The following is a 17,145-nucleotide window of genomic DNA, read 5'->3' as shown; positions in this document are numbered from 1 at the left end:
AACTGGTCCAATTGTTGTGCTTATGAAAGGTTTTTCTTCAGCATCATCGATACCTTTTGTAAAGTTCCACGAACCTACTTTCACAGAACACTCAGTTCTGTGAAAACTGAACTAACTACCTGAATGCAATCCACTGGATGGGGCATGCAGCAGTAAACCGGTAGAACCAGTTTTCAGTCACAGTAAACTTTTAATCATGTTTAAACAAAGTGAAGCTATGAAGCAGTAATAAAAGACAACCATCATAGCATGTTAAGAAAAATGTTTTGCAGGCCAGAAATGCATGTATACCAAAAAAGCCTGAAAAAACATTATATATTGCCTCACATGAAACCAGTCTTGGCTTTATTTGAATTAGTTGTAAAATTTCTCATTCTGAACATTTTTCTCATTCATTGCTTCTAATATCTAAGGTCCTCTGCAATAGCAATAAAATTATTCCCTTTTCTTTTTTTCATGTTGATTGCCTGCTTTTTATCCATTTAGTAGTATTCAGTACTCGGGTGAAAGTAAGCCGGTATGGTCCAGTACTACATACCACTAAAAGATTCTGCCGGTACGCTGCAATAAGGCCGTCATTCAGAATGGCTGCACTTTGAGTCACAATAGATCTGTTAGCAACAAACAGTTTAAAACACGAGTTAATCTGTTTATGAATATAGGGTCCTTTTTCTCATTCTGAAATGTTTCTGAACTGTCTGTGCTGTGTGCTGGAGCCACCCCCTCCAACCACCCTTTTCTCTCCTGTGTGTTCTTTTAAAAGACAGTGGTTGCTGATGGAATTGGTGTGTTTGATTTATGGACTGGGACCAGGGCTGAAACAAACCACAATTTGAGGCGCTCTATTTCTCCTAATAATGTGGTTGGTTGCAATCAACAGTCAGATGATTAGATCAATCACACTAAACTTATTGCATCTGTCAGTGCTCGTTATATTATATCCTATATGCATGTATAATATAGGATACATTTATTGGCCAGCCAATTTATCTGCACCAATTTTCTTAACTTTGGGGAACCGGTGATCGGTCGAAACTGAACCTGATCTTATCTATCTCAGCAAAGGTTTTAGAAGAATGTATTCTGCTGTGCAGTGAGAGAGGTTTGACTGACAGACCCGCCCATCAGGTCATGTCTGGATGTTTGCAGTTAACAATAGTGACCCCACTGTTGCAAACTGAGTGACTTTATTGCTATATTTAGTGACATATCAGAGAATAAAAAATGGCATCAGCCAAAATCTAAATCAGCAGGTAAGGCTTTTTAAAGAGATTGCTGTAATTGGCAATCGGACAGAAAACTCCAAGAGGTTCACCCCTACTTAAGATGGAATACATACACATATATTCATGACATACTTTGAGTAAATTAATTTCTCTCAGGCGTAATTACAATAGCTAAACATTTTATTTATACCAGGTGAGTCTTTCTCACCTGAAAATGGGGACTGGTCTGATTCTATGGCTAAGTAATCATGACAGGATAAGTTTCACATAACTTAGAAGTTAATGAAAAATGTTTGCTGCTTAGCATGGAAATTTATTAGGCTAAAACAGACAACATGCTGCCAGCTACAGCTTAGAGTAGCTCATTGATATATTAATGTAGTTGCCATGTAACCTGACATGTTGGAAACTGAGTAAAACCATTCTGCTAGACAATGTCAACGTTGATAAGTTGTAATTATCAAACAGGTCGATTTGAACCCCATAAAACGTGAGAAACATGTAGGGCCCACGAGAATCAACTCATTTAAAGTTAATGGAAACTCTTTTGTTTGTCTCAATTCTTCTCTTTGGAGCTCTACCATCTCAATGCTCATAGCTGCTTTTTCCTGAAGCCATCCATCCAGGAGTAGTTGTTATCGTCGATGGTTCTCCTCATCGATCACCATCATGTCAGCCAAGTGTTCCTTCTCCTGTTCCCTGAGAAAAGTAATCAAGTGTAGCTCACAGCACAAATGTGTAGGTCAATAACACAAACATACTAATAAACAGAGTTCTTCAGTTTTGATCAATTTATTTGCCCCACGCTGTGTATTTATTTGGAATTGTTCTGTCAGAAGCAGCCAGGCACTGACACACAGAAAAACCGTTACAACGTTTCTTCTCCCAGAACTACGAAATTACAGCTGACACCACACACTACTTCCTCTACAAAACAAAAAGTGATGTAGCACACAGCTCAGATTCTGTAAATCTTCTGCAGCTGAACAAAGATAACTAGGCAAATAAATATATTAAATAAATGAATAAAAGAGAGTTTTATCCATAACTTTAAAAAAATTAATAATTTAAATAGAATACTTCTAGGATGCAACACACAGAAGGAATTATTTAAAACAGACGTGTTACTTTATATGTATACACACATTTTCTTTACCACTCAGACATAAACAATTATAACTGGAATGCTCACGTAAATTAAAGACAAAACATAATTAGTTCAGTTGTAAGTTTTAGACCTATACACACATACAGCCCTGGATAAAATGCTACTCTTGTTTTCTTCAAGTTTATTGTTCATTTTTATGTCATAGTAACTGTTTAATTAGAGAATTGATTATAGCACAAATGATTAAATATCATATAGAATAGAAACATTTTTTGCTATCTCACAACGGTGGAAACTCCAGTGCAACAGCAAAATGAGAAACAATCAAAGCACAATCAAAGCAATTCACACAATGATAAAACATTAAAAAAGAGAGGATAACGTCACATGTAATAAAGACAAAGTTGGAGTATAAAATATGGAGCTAAAACAGTCTTGTAATTCACAAATGCACAAAATGTGCAGTGATTTGAGTTTTCTGTTTATTTTAGGTTCTGTTTGAGTCTCTGTGCCGTCCTGTCTTGATTGTTCCCAGGTGTCTCTCGTTCCGTGATTACCCCCTGTGTATTTAATGCCATCTGTTGTCTCTGTCTCTTGTCGGATCCTTGTCTACCCTGCCGTAAGTCGTATATCATGTTGCCTTTGTGCAGTTTGTCATTAGTCGTCACTAGTGATGGGTAAATGAGGCGTCATGAGGCGTTTCGACTCATAGCAACACTGTATTGATACTGTATCGATACTGTGTCGCTCAATACTGACACCTGCTGGACATTAAAAATTCCTACAGGCAACGTAGTGATTTGATGACCTAGTCTATACAATAAGATTTAAGTCTTTGTATTTTATTGAATATTATATGTTGTATTATGTCAAATCTTCAGTTATATTAAAAATACATTTGATATACAGTCAATAAAAAATGTGAATATGTACCATAAAGTGAAAATTAAATTAATGTGTTTGGAATGAGGATGCTTGTGGACTTTTTTTTCCCCACACATTTTTATTTAAAAAAAAGTTTTTACAACATTTTTGAAATTTAGCCTGTTACGCTTTTTTGACAAAACTTATCCTGCTGTAGAAAAAAAGTAAATATTACATTTACAGCGAACCCTTGTTTTTCTTAGGGTTTGCGTTCCGAAAATAACCCGTGATAGACGAAATCCTTGAAGTAGTTATAAAGGAATTTAAAGGTGCTCTACTCATGAAATGAGTTCCTTTCTGACTTCTAGGTCAGATTGACACAGTACATTTCTTTTCAGTCAAAACATATCTTAATGTGAATCAACCAACAACATGACTTTTAACTAGTAGTATAATTATATTCCTCTACATAGTTACCTTCATTTTTACAGTTATTACACAGCATAAATAAATACTTTACATTGAAACCAAAGAACAAAACCTGTTTGTGATAATTGAGGGTAGACTTCTGACCCACATGCAGAATCAGACCCGGAAACAACTGGTGAGTTACTATTTTTATTAAAAAAAGAAACTATCTAAAGGTTCTGCAGGTGATCCGAGGGTATAGGACCGAGTCACGCGTGGAAGCGGAGAGAACAGGTTAATGGTCTGACCAGAGGAGGTCAAAGTGCGATGGGGAACCGCGATCGAGCAGTGGACTGGAGTGGGCAGGCAGGTGAGGCTCTGAAAGCTGCAGGCAAATTCACCGGTGGAAGTTGGCCAGATCCGTGGAGGGATAATCATCCGGCGGAGAGGAGAGGTCCGATGGCTCCTTAAATCCTCTCGACTGATGATTCAACTAGCTTCAGGCGTGCAGCTTCACTCCAGGCCACTCCCCAACGGGAAGCCGAAGGGGAGAGACCTTTCTTAAAGAAAAGCCCAGAACCTGACACTGTTTTCAGGTCAGCGGATGTGCGTGTGGATCAATCAGGTCTTAATGTGATCCGGAGTCATGTCATTAAAGCGTTTCCTCCAACCTGCCCTGCGAGATTCACAGCTGGATCTATGGCAGAGCGATGGATCTCATCAAACGAGCCTCCGGTCGGGTTTTGCCCTGCCTCTGGCCACAGTTTTTTTTTTTTCCAGGAGACATCGAAAGTTTCAGTTTCCATCTCCTGAGTGGCCAATCTGTATTAAACACCGTAACGTTATTGGCACTCAGGTAGCGCGGAGACTGTTTTTAACAATCATATGGTCAATCAGGATGATGAACACTGTGGGAGAAAAAAAAACTGCACAAAAAAATCAGTGAAAAGTGAACCGCGTTATAGCCAGGGATCACTGTATATGAAATAATTCATAAAACGTAACAGTAATTTGTAGAATGGCTGTATATCTGAGTTTATCTAGGTGTATCTGGGACTTCATTCTCATGCCTGGACTCATAATGCCTCAGCATTGAAGAGGTGGATTTATTTAAATAAGACAGTTTAGTCAAACAAATGCGACACTTAATGTGCAGAACATAATATGAAAGTAAACTAAGAGTCAGTTTCAGCTGAATTTGGGTTCAGATAGATCAAGTAGAAACTGACAAGAACCGGATGAAACGACAAAAACGAAAACAAATTTATTTTCCAGTATAAGATCAAAATGGTCCCACACTGAGGAAACATTTTGTTTGAAGCTGCTCCATAGTTGACGCTGTAAAAGATCAAGAATTTGATTGGAAAATGCTTTTGACAGATTGACAGATTCGCTTCCTTATAAACACAGTTTGGCATCCAGCGTCATTTCGAAACAGTTCCTGTATTGGTCACGTGACTTGCTGAAACCAATAAGCGCACCGACACGAGTGTTGGTTTATGGGCTTGATACATGCGCTGACGCGTCGGTGTTGCTGGACCCATCACTAGTCGTCACAGTAGAACCGACTTTGTCCTGTGTTGGCTTCAGTTCTCGGTTGCAGTCACATCGTCAGTAGAGATAGGTAAATGAAGCCTCATGAAGCAATGAAGCTTTCCAACCCTTTGCTTTGCAAAAAGGTTCATTACTTGATGCTTCATTTATTGCTCACTAGTGACATCTGCTGGTGAAACTGTAACAGCCTTGTCACTCAGGTGGATCATACTTCCAAAAACTACTAAATGCAATATTGTCACAAAGTTTTCATCAAACTCATGTTTAGTAACAGGAGAATCAATGAAACCATATTTAACTGTCATATGTTTTAATTATTAAAGTTATTTGTAGCCAATCTAATCCTGGTTTATGTTGAACGTCAGTGGTTGTGTTGGGTTTCTTTTATGTCATAGACGGACAATAAAGACATTTGATGTTTTAGTGTCTTGGGAGTGCAGTGCCTGTTGGAGCGTTCACTTTTTCTTGGATTTCTAATTGGCTCTGATCCCTCATATTTGGCTACATGCAGAATTTTAGTCTTTCAACAGGATTAAATCTGTTTCTGCTGTGCAAGACTGATATATCTTTACTAATCAGACTACAAATAATAGTGGAACTTTCCAGAAGGTGAGAAATTGGGAGGTGGAGGGTTAATTATTTTTATTTAAGATGAATTTTATTGTGCATGATCATCTCAAAGTATTCCCAGATGTCAGAGATTTTCCTCTTGCTGGCTCCATTTCAGACAATCAATCAAGTTTATTTGTGTAGCACATTTCAACAACAATGCAGTTCAAAGAGATTTACATCATAAAATCACAAAAATATAGTTATTAAAAAACAACATAATCTACAATTGAGAAAACCAGTAACAAACATTTTGATGAGTGCTATCATGAATACACATCAGATATGTTGGTCAATGTTCATTTTATTTTGGCCACTGAAGACAAATATTCTCCTCTGATCTGCGACCAAATAGACAACAACCCATGAAGCAGCATGGTTCATCGTGCTTTTATTTTGAAAACCGGCACGCAAAATGAAGCAGTCACGTGACCCATACAATGTGAGGCCTCGCTTGTTGCCAGTCACGTGGTTTTCAGCAAGACGACACAGGCCTTGAAGCTGGGCTTCATTGGCCACGCCCCCTTTTTACTCGGTACAAGCCTGGATTCAGAAGGTCCTTCACTAGTTGTCAGGTCAATTTGTTACCAGTGACTAGTTTAGCTTCAGGTTCACTGTGCTGCCTGCTCGCTTTGGACTGTTTGAGCTGTTCCAGTCTTCTTTAAAACCACCATTTCTCTTCATCTTACCTGGGTTTTTCTGCGTCTTCCTCATAGTCACAAACCGCACATCATGACAGAATGCTATGCATGCAGAAGCGCTAATTTGCACAATTAAATTGCTTAACATTAATAATCAGGGAGGACTGGTGTGGACATGTCCACACCAACATTTACACATTTTTCCTTTATATGCCTGCATCTATTTGCGGACAGCAGCTGCGCACTCTGTTCAAAGCATTAACAGGCAGTGGACGACTGCTTTTAAAAATTTATTTGTAAAAAATAAATGGCAAGTCCGCTCAGTGAGGTAGTTGATTGGACATCACATGACTTACTGTACTGTGCGCCACATGCGCAGTTGCTTTGCATTGAGCCCGGAATATTGGTGGTCGGGGAAATGACACAATCAAGCAAAGAATTTAAAAAAAGGACGCAGTGTTTTGCTGTTATTTGTAAACTCTATGACTGCAAGATAACACGGTCCAAGGGAATCACATTTCACACATCATTAAAAAGTTTTAATTAAAAAATAAAAATTGGGGATTAAGTTACTATGCTATAGCTTAACTTTGACAAACTTAACATACCTGTGCTGCACAGTTCGTTTCGGTTCAGTTAGCACAAAAATAAGGCATTTAGGACAGATTATTAGTAGAGCAGGTGTTTAAATGAGCTAATCATCCACCAGGAGTGTTCAGGGGATCACTTCTTAATGATCGCAAAATAAACATCAAGCCTGAAAATTCAAAAAACATAAAACTGTAATGGACTGAACGTTCTGTTTTGGTATTTCTGCGTACTATATATATATTATATATATATTAAATATTATAATTAAATTATAGTCAGAATGGTTGATTTTTGGTTGAGGACCTCAACTGACGAAGGATCAACCATCAAACAATCATCCATTTGTAGCCAAGTAACCAATGTTGAAACTGTGTCATTGAATCAATGTTTTGAGGTTGAAATCTAATGAAGGATCAACATCTGTTGATCAGACATCGGAGCTCTGGGTGAAAGCATTTTATTACTGAGCAGGGTTCATCACGTTTTAGATTAAGCTCTGTTCAGGATAGTGGGTGGTGATTCCTTTCTGTACATTTTCTTACTTGTCCATAAAAATTATTACCGACTGTTTGTGTGTGATATATTGACACAAAAACATCTACAACTTACTACAAGGAGTGAAGCAGTCCACCCCCACTATTTACATGAGGCTTGTGGCTGTTGGCTTGTTTGCAAAAGATGTTAATTCAATGTGGAATTATGCTCACAAAAGGTTGAATTCATGGTTAAGATTGATGACTGATTTGTGGATCAACCATCAAACAATCATCCAATTCTAGCCAAATAAGTAATGTTGAAAATATGTCATTGAATCAATGTTGTTTTCTGGTTGAACTCTGTTGATTGAAATGCCACATCAAATCCAGTGTTTTTCAGCACCGGTCCACCAGGCACACTGCCCTGCAAGTTTTAGGCATTTCCCTAATTCAGCACACATGATTTTAATTGATGGCTGATTAACAGGGTTTTACTGAATGCACTCATGTAGGTCAGTTTGCCTTGAGGACCAGTGTTGGGAAAAACTGCTACAGAACTAGCAATAAGCAATAAGATCCAAAATTGGTAACACTTTATTTGACAGGGTGTGCATAGGACTGACATTACAGCGTCATAAGCATGACACAAACTGTTAACATGAAGGAGTGTTTATGAATGTCTAGGCTGTTGTCATGAAGTGTCATTCGGTAAATAATTACAATTTTAATGCAAAGTTGTTTCAAAAATTTCATTATAAGGCCATTAAAACTGCCAGCTTTGGCTTATTTTTTATATGACACTTTAAAATTGGCACTTTTAACGGACTTTCAAATCTGAGTGCCGATTGCCTGCCTCTGTAACAAGTTGGCTGCACTCTGTCACAGCGTCTTCCGCATATGGGCATTGTTCCGGGGACAAATTGCCCCGGCTTCATATAGATAAAATTAAATATGATTAAAACATTTTACAGTTGTTTGTATTTTTTTTTTTCAATTTTCCAGGGCTAGCTGAGAAGGCCCTCCTTGCTCTCACACTTCACAACTGTTATTCATTAAATATGCATTTAATAAGGATCCCAATCTCCTGTCTACATGTTGGTCTGACTCCAGTACCATTGAACAAAACAACTTCAATTTCAAAACAACTTCAGTCTTCTGTGAGGATAATTGAGAAAACCAGCAATTGAAATGCATTCTTAACTGTGACATTGCACCAATTTGGATATCTTTTTGGTTTACTTCATTCTCTAAAATGGCTCTACTTTTTAAAATGTATCTCAGGGTTCTGTGTTATTATTCTATACTTTGAGCTCAACAATAAAGACCAATTAGCTGTACTATTGAAATCTTTCTTTTACAATAATCATTGTCTTTATGTTCGTAGAGCTGGATTCCCAAGATCATCAACAAAAGAGTGTGCACAACTTTTGTTGAAAACACTTTGAGGTAATTTTCTTTTAGTTTTTATTTTAATTTATGTTTTACTACAGAGTTTTTGGTGTAGAGTTCTTAATGAGTGTCATTCATAGCAATCATGTCAGAACACTTCTGTAAAGAAAAGTGAAAAAAACCCTCAAAAGTTAATTTAATCATTTAATTATTAGGTAAGCTGTAAAAGTTTATTCTTTTATGGTTTATCTGATCTTCTCAACCAAATAATTTGTATTTCACAGTATTTACTGTGCAAGCTAATCAAAAAAGCATTTTTATTTAAAGCACTTTTATTCTTCTTGATTTCAAAGTCTCTATAGGTATGGCAAAGATTTTCTAATTTGCTTGTAAATTCTATAATCCAGATCCACATGTGTTCTGACAGGTCAAAAAATCTCCACGGATGAGTTCCAAAACTTGACAAATCTTTCCAAATTGCTATCATTTTCATCAGCAAATTGTGCGTTATCTTTCACAGTAGGTGTCCCCTTATTTTTATACATTTGGCTTACAAAATAACATTAACAACAACAACATTGGTGCTTGATGTATGGAATGAAAATGGTTAGTATTCCTGGTCCTCAGAGCACACTGCTTGGTATGTAATAAACATGAATTTTCTTCCTTCTTTTAAGTGCTTCCCTGATGTCGCACACCTGAAACAATGTGTAGGCTTCTGAAACACATGAAGGCATGCAGAAGAGTAAATGCTGTCATTTAAATCAGTGTGTTGAATTTAAGAATCCAACTGAGAATCTGTGACAATTGCTTGCAGACATCCTTGATCAGTCTGACTGACTTTAACCTATCTTGCAAAGATTAATGCAAAATCCTCAGTCTGTACATGTTGAAATACCTTCAGCTCTAACTGCAGTGAAATAGGCTGCAGTTGGTTCACGGAGGAATGATGAACATAAATATACAGACACTAGATGTTTACTTATATAAATGTTCCGAGGCATTGCATTATTTCTATTCCACGTCACACTTCACGTGACGTGGAATGACTTTTGGTACATCGTATCACAACTTTTAAATATAAATTACCTAATTTACTTTATTAAACATCAGTTTCTTCTATTTATGCCAAAAATCATTTTTTATCATTTTATATTTTTCACATCACTGTCCATATACTGTTCAGTATGTGGACAGTTTAACCATAAATAAATATATTTAGATCATGCCTGACCTAAGGTTTATTATTACATCTGAGCTCTCCATGATGGGAGGCTGTATCAGCTACAGAATAACAGATTTATATTTTTTCTTTGTGACAGTAACGGTGGACTCTGTCAGTGTGGTGGGGTGCGAGAATTGCATGACTCCGTGGCAACAGGAGACTACTTTGGAGCAGCAATTGTTACCCAGTGGGACAGCCAGCAGCACTCATCTGAATATCCCACAGATGCTTTTGGAGAGTTGGAGTTTGCTGGAGCTGGACGCAGACACAGCCATGTGTGTAGCATTGTCTCACTATACACACAAATATTCATACACACAGAGTGGGTGGACTAAAGCCACTCTAACCAATCAGCACAGGTAGAGATTAAAGCTCTTCTTCTGTCTCTAGATTAACTTTAAATGACTCAGTCTAGTGTATATTGTCAGATCTATCAAATAATGGCCAAGCGGCATTAATTTTCTGTAAACAATATACATTTCAAACCACCAATCCGCCTATATGAAAAATTATGTTTTATGTGATGATAAACAAGACAGAGAAAATTTCTAAAATCCTACCCAGATGTTTGTGCCATATGACTCACTATTTTAAACTTTCCACAATGTTGGGAAGCAAAGGTTGCTTCACTGATTATGTTTTTCAAGGTTTAATTCATATCTGTGCACTCTAGAGCAGCAAACTGTTAGAACTCCATCCATCCATTATCATACATGCTTATCTCTAGTGGGGTCGCAAAGGGTGCCAGTGCCTATCTCCAGCAGTCAATGGGCGAGAGGCGGGGTCACCCTGGACAGGTCGCCAATCCATCACAGACTACTAGAACTCGTTCTCATAATTAGTCCTGGGTTGAAGTTTGTTTCCCTATTATTATTTTTTTACATGAGAGATTTACTTCATCCAATAGTGGATTAAAACTATTCTGTTTTTTTCAGTTTCTGCGGCTATCATGTGACACACCTCCACATATCATCTACTCTCTGATGACAGCCCATTGGGGCCTCCCCTCCCCCAACCTGGTGGTATCAGTGGTGGGAGGTGAGGGACATGAGAAGATTAAGCCGTGGGTGAGAGATATCCTACGAAAAGGGCTGGTTAGGGCTGCACAGAGTACAGGTAAGAAGTCATCACTCTGCATGGATCCAGCTTATGTTTAACGTGGAAACTTTGAACTGCAGTATTAATTAGTTTGAATGAATCCAGGATATCAGTGGATTCTTTTTCTAGAGTGCAGGTCTACTGGATAACAGGGACAACTGAAACTAAAATTATTCAAATTATGTCATCATCTTAAATCCATCTTTAAGTCAAAAGTAAACACATTTGGTATGTGGGTGGGGACAGATTATCTGGGGTAGGATAGGCTCACAAACAAAGCAGCTTTTCTCACTCTCCTGTGTGGCTTGTGGCAACTTCACTGGTCTGTCAACGTTCTCATTTTAACTCCAGCTTGTGCAGTATTTTATTTTGACAAATAACATCCACCTCCATTCTACCTTCTTCCAGCAAAGACTCTTTACACACATCTGCAGTTCAATCATCTCTATTGTAGTTACTTCAACTGAATCCCTAGCAGTAGCACAGTTAATAATTGTTGGTGATTTCAACATTCATGTTGACAATCCCCAAGACCGAGGGGCAAAAAAGCTCTGTAATAGAGTTTTGGTTTAACACACCATGTCAAACAAGCAACACGCACTCATGGACACACACTGGACCTGGTTATCAGTAAGGGTGTGAATATTTCCAATGTCTCTGTAACTGATGTCGCCTGTCGGTTCACTTCGCTGTTATCTTTGAAAGTTCTTTATCCGTTCACCCACTTGTACAAAAAGCTACTATCACAAAACGTACTTTCACAGAAAACACAGCAGAAACATTTAATCAAATCTACTCTTCTTCCTTGCCCTTAAGCTATCATGATGTAGATAAGTTGGTAGATGATTTTCAGTGCAAACTTTCAGATATCATTGATTACATTGCCCCCATTAAAGTGAAGGTTGTGTCTGGTAGGAAGAAATCTCCATGGAGAAATGCACAAGCAGTTCAATCTGCAAGTCAACTCTGCCATATGGGCCGAATGGAAATGGCGTAAAACTCAACTTCACATTTATTATGACATCTATAAAGAAAGACAACGTAACTATCACACAACACTAAAACATGCAAGGAAGGCTTTCTTTCCAGATGTCATAAACAAAAACATTAACAATGCTCGAGCTCTATTTGCTACTGTTGACAGGCTCACAAACCCTCCTATGACGTTACCACCTGAACTTCAATAATGCCTGCAACAAGTTCTCCAGTTTCTTCTCAGAGAAAATTCAAAAGATCAGAGGATTAATCTGCACATCCACTCCAAAGCCAGTACCAATGCTATGCCAAAACAAAACAAATGCAGGAAAAATGACTTAATGACTACTTAATTATAAAACCCGAGAAGAAATTATAAGTCAATTAAGCTCCAGTTCCTGCTGTCTGGATGTCCTACCCACACATTTCTTTAAGAAAGTCCTGCCTGTCGTTGCTAATGATCTGTTCCAAATAGTAACTCATCGCTCACTTCAGGTGTTTTCCCCCAGGCTTTGAAAACAGCAGTTATCAAACCACCAATAAAAAAGAACAATCTGGACAAATCACTACTGCAGAATTACAGGCCGATCTCCAACCTCCCATTCATCAGCAAATTTATTGAAAAAGCAATTTTTAAACAATTACTGGACTCTCCGGTCCAGTGCTCAACTGGTTTGAATATCACATAAAGAACAGGGATTTCTTTGTTTCAATCGGAAACTTCTCATCAGAGAGGTCAAAGGTTACATGTGGGGTACCCCAAGGTTCTATCCTAGGACCCCTTCTTTTCAATATTTATATGCTCCCACTGGCTCAGGTTATAGCAGGAAATAAGATCTGCTATCATAACTACGCGGATGGTACACAGCTCTACATCACGATGTCACCAGGTGACTCTGAACCCATCCAATCACTGAACAGATGCTTAGAGCAGATAAATGTGTGGACGTGCTAAAACTTTCTCCAGCTGAACAGAAATAAAACTGAAGTTATTATCTGTGGACCCAAAGAGGAGCGAACTAGAATCAATGCACAGCTTCAGTTATTACAACTGAAAACCAGCGATCAGCCCGAAACCTGGGAGTAGTGATGGACTCTGACCTGAACCTTCAGTCACATTAAGACAGTCACAAAGTCGGCCTTCTATCACCTGAAGAACATCTCCAGGATTAGAGGACTAATGTCTCAGCACGATCTAGAGAAACTCATCCATGCGTTTATCTTCAGCCGCATTGATTACTGCAACAGCGTCTTCACAAATCAATCCTCCAGCTGCAGCTGATCCAGAACGCTGCTGCTGGTGTTCTCACTAAAACCAGGAAGATAGAGCACATAACACCAGTTTTAAAGTCCCTACATTGGCTCCCTGTAGCTCAGAGAATAGACTTTAAAATACTGTTGTTAGTTTATAAATCACTGAACGGTTTAGCACCACAATACCTTAAAGTTCTGTTATTGCTGTACCAACCGTCTAGACCCCTCAGATCTTCTGGTTCTGGTTCTGCTCTGCATCCCCAGAACCAGAACCAAATGAGGAGAAGCAGCATTCAGCTTCTATGCACCAGATTTGGAACAAACTTCCAGAAAACTGTAAAACAGCTGAAACACTGAGTGCCTTTAAATCTCAACTTAAAACCCACCTGTTTAGAGTTGCTTATGGCTAAATTAGGGTTAGAGTGTGGGTTTTGATGTCTTCAATGTTTTATCTTTTTGGAATTTTATTTTTCTTTCTCACTGTTTACACTGTGTTTAGTTGGTAACACCTTATTTGAAGGGGGTTGAATAAGACTGTCATGACACTGTCATGAACATGACATAACACCTGTCATGAACATCATTAAGTCTTCATTAATAGTTATGACTGTTGTCATAAAGCGTCATTCGGTAAATAATGACACTTTCAATACAAAGTTGACATTATTCAAAATGTCTTCGTTATGACAGCTTGACATTAACCAAGAAATCATGATCTAACATAAATTTGTCATAATAGTAGTCATAATGATTTAATTATTACACTAGCAAAAGCTTTAACAAAACAATGATTAATATTTCCACTCCCTGAAATAAAGCAAAACAAGTAGGACAAGCAATAAAGATTTAACTAAGCTTTATTACACGGTCAAATGATTTAATAACAGACTCATTAACAATTTCTTTTACATCAACTAAAGTGGAACAAGTAGCACCAGTTATGAATATGTCATTAAGTGTCATTACAATGTCATTAATATTAACTATTACCTCAAGTAAAGTGAAACTAGTAGCAACAATTATAAAGATGTAAGTTAGTGTCAAATGCAATGCTAACAGAGTTATTGATATTAAGTCTTACCTCAAATGAAGTGAAACATACTGGACTACTTATAACTACCATCATAACTGTAGAACAAACCCTTTGTACATTGGAATAAAACAAAAGATAACTTGTTCTAAGATAACAGAGGATTTAACGTCTGGTGGTCAGTATGTTGTTACTCTGAAATGCCGATTGAAAAACTAAAACAGAATTACTTATACTTTAACTTAAGAAAATAGGTTCTTTCAACAGTAACATTTTTTGCCTCAGCCATCTCCTTCGTAATAGTCTTCCTGTAATGCTCTGAAAACAGGAGATCTTCTTGTCTTCATTTCCTGGAAGCAGCTCTTTGAAGGTGTCCAGAAATGCTCAGAAATTACAGATGTTCTTGCAATAGTTAATCATGGCGAAAGCCTTTTCATGAATTCAAACTTGGTGAATCTCTTCTGGACATTCTCATAGTCGGTGATGACTCAATTCATTGTGGTCACTTAAAAAAAGAACAAAAACAAAAAACAATGTCATCATATTCCAGCATTTATTTAAATACCATTTCAAAATGTCCCTTGCTGCACACTGTCAGAATGGTAGACTGGCAGACAAATGCCTAGTTAACATGACTGGTTGTTATAAAGTGCAATACAATTATTTCTTAATACAAGTGGAATAATAACTGGAGCTGAACAAAATTATTCTGATCAAATATTTGTCTGGCAGAAGTTCAGACAGACTGCCACTGTTATTCGAATGCATCATTTAACATATAGTTTTAGGCACATTAATGCATCTTTTTACTTAATGAGCATTCTAAATTATTTCTAACCAGATACTCTAACTTAGGGTTGTTACAAGAAGCTTATTAATAAATAGATTTAACATCAGTTTTAGTTGTCTAAAACGTAACTTAATTCAGCTGGTGAATGTTGATTCCTGCTCCCCATTCCCACTGGCTGTCCCACTCCACTTCACATGGTGAAAATATTAACACAAAAACGACTTACCTAATTATCTTTGGGAATATTTCATCTGCTTCTTTCTCTTTGGTGAAATAGGAACTTCTTTCTCTGGTGGCTGGTCCTTATTATCATCCTCCACACTCGTAGCATGTCTTCATTAGCCAACTTTGTCCCCCCACCATGTGTACTTAGGCTAGCCTGGGTCTTCATGTGGCTAAACTTGCCAAAGCAAAGAACACAAACTCTGTGTCACATCAGCCAAGTCGCTAAATAATGCATATGAAGGATAACTTTGACTAATATATTAGCTTTTAATTTGCTAGATTAAAATTGGAGGGGGAAAAACAATTTGCCTGTCTTTAAAATATATTTAATATTAAGGGCTAACGTTACAGTAATTGTGTTTAATAACTTTAGCTAACATTAATTTACAGCAAGGTAGGATTGGCTTGAATCGCTGATAGCTAACATTACAGAGAACGAGAACATAGTCAATGTTATTTTCTCAAAGAAAATGTAAAGTTAATAAGACACATACCTCATATGTATTAGGTATCAAACTTCAGCTTCCTTTTAAACAGGAGGTCTGGCCGTTATAACTTGTGTTAGGTTTGCGTCACAATATGGAAGATTTCTTCTTCACCAACACACTGCACGCCTGTTCGTGCACTGCTGCCTCTCACTGGTGGAGATGGTGTATTGCACTACTTAGCCCTTGTGTTTAGAAATGGGGTCCATACCAACCGACCCCACACACGTAAAACTTATCATTTGCCACAGTTCTCTACGTTTGCCTCAGTCCTCGCACGCACAAGGGTTAAAACAGCCTTAAATAATGTTTCAAATGCAAAGTTCATAAGTGCTTTGTAGACATCTTGCTGTAAAACTTTAGAATCGATTAAATTAAGAAAATTAAGACTAAGCAACATGGCATAGCTTTATAATATTACTGCATAAAGCTAATTTTTAAAGTTTAATCGGTAATACTTTTATAACAAATTTATCTCAGTAATGATTTCCTGGTTAATGTCAAGTTGTCATAACAAAGACATTTTGAATAATGTCAACTTTGTATTAAAAGGGTCATAATTTACCGAATGACGCTTTATGACAACAGTCATAAATATTCATGAAGACTTATTCATGTTCATGACAGGTGTTATGTCAGTCTTATTCAACCCCCTTCAAATAAAGTGTTACCGTTTAGTTTTTAATGATGTAAAGCCCCCCGAGAAAGGCGCGGGTTCTACCCCCCACTCATAGCCCTATTAAAACGTGAGTTAGAGTCCCAGTTAAACGATGTCTAACTGACGTCCTAAAAGGGGTGTGGGTTTTAATGTTTTTATCTTTTTTAATCTTTTATTTTCAAAATCTCTTTCTCACTGTTTTTTCAATGTCACATGCTGTTTTTATTTTAATTATGTAAAGCATTTTGAAATGCCTTGCTGCTGAAATGTGCTATACAAATAAATTTTGATTGATTGATTGATTGATTAAGCCCAAACTTTCAATCACCTAATGACACAAGTTATGTTTACTTGTTAGCAGTGCACACACACACACACACGCACACGCACACATACATACACACACACACCTACACACACACACACACACATACACATACACACACACACACGCGCGTGCACTCACGCACACACACACACACACACACCCCCACACACACCACACACACACACACACGCGCGCACTCACGCACACACAC

General features: G+C 37.6%; 1 protein-coding gene across 6 annotated transcripts in view; it reads left to right on the top strand.

Annotated features, from left to right (window-relative positions):
* The window catches only part of LOC106910798 (transient receptor potential cation channel subfamily M member 4-like), a 122,155-nt gene that overhangs the window by 2,655 nt on the left and 102,355 nt on the right, over positions 1-17,145 (top strand). For 3 of the 6 annotated variants that reach the window (XM_088007967.1, XM_088007966.1, XM_088007969.1), the window contains exons 2-3: positions 10,189-10,366; positions 11,027-11,207. In XM_088007967.1, the coding sequence (XP_087864093.1) occupies positions 10,189-10,366; positions 11,027-11,207 (359 nt within the window). Of the gene's footprint in view, positions 1-8,861; positions 8,924-10,188; positions 10,451-11,026; positions 11,208-17,145 lie in introns of those variants that run through there. The other 3 variants (XM_088007968.1, XM_088007971.1, XM_088007970.1) reach the window with 2 other exon arrangements.

Source organism: Poecilia mexicana, unplaced genomic scaffold (assembly GCF_051168715.1).
Source record: "Poecilia mexicana isolate PSO_F unplaced genomic scaffold, ASM5116871v1 scaffold_8, whole genome shotgun sequence".
Classification (NCBI taxonomy): domain Eukaryota; kingdom Metazoa; phylum Chordata; class Actinopteri; order Cyprinodontiformes; family Poeciliidae; genus Poecilia; species Poecilia mexicana.
Note: the sequence above shows the minus strand (reverse complement) of the source record. Positions and strands in the feature narration are given on the sequence as shown.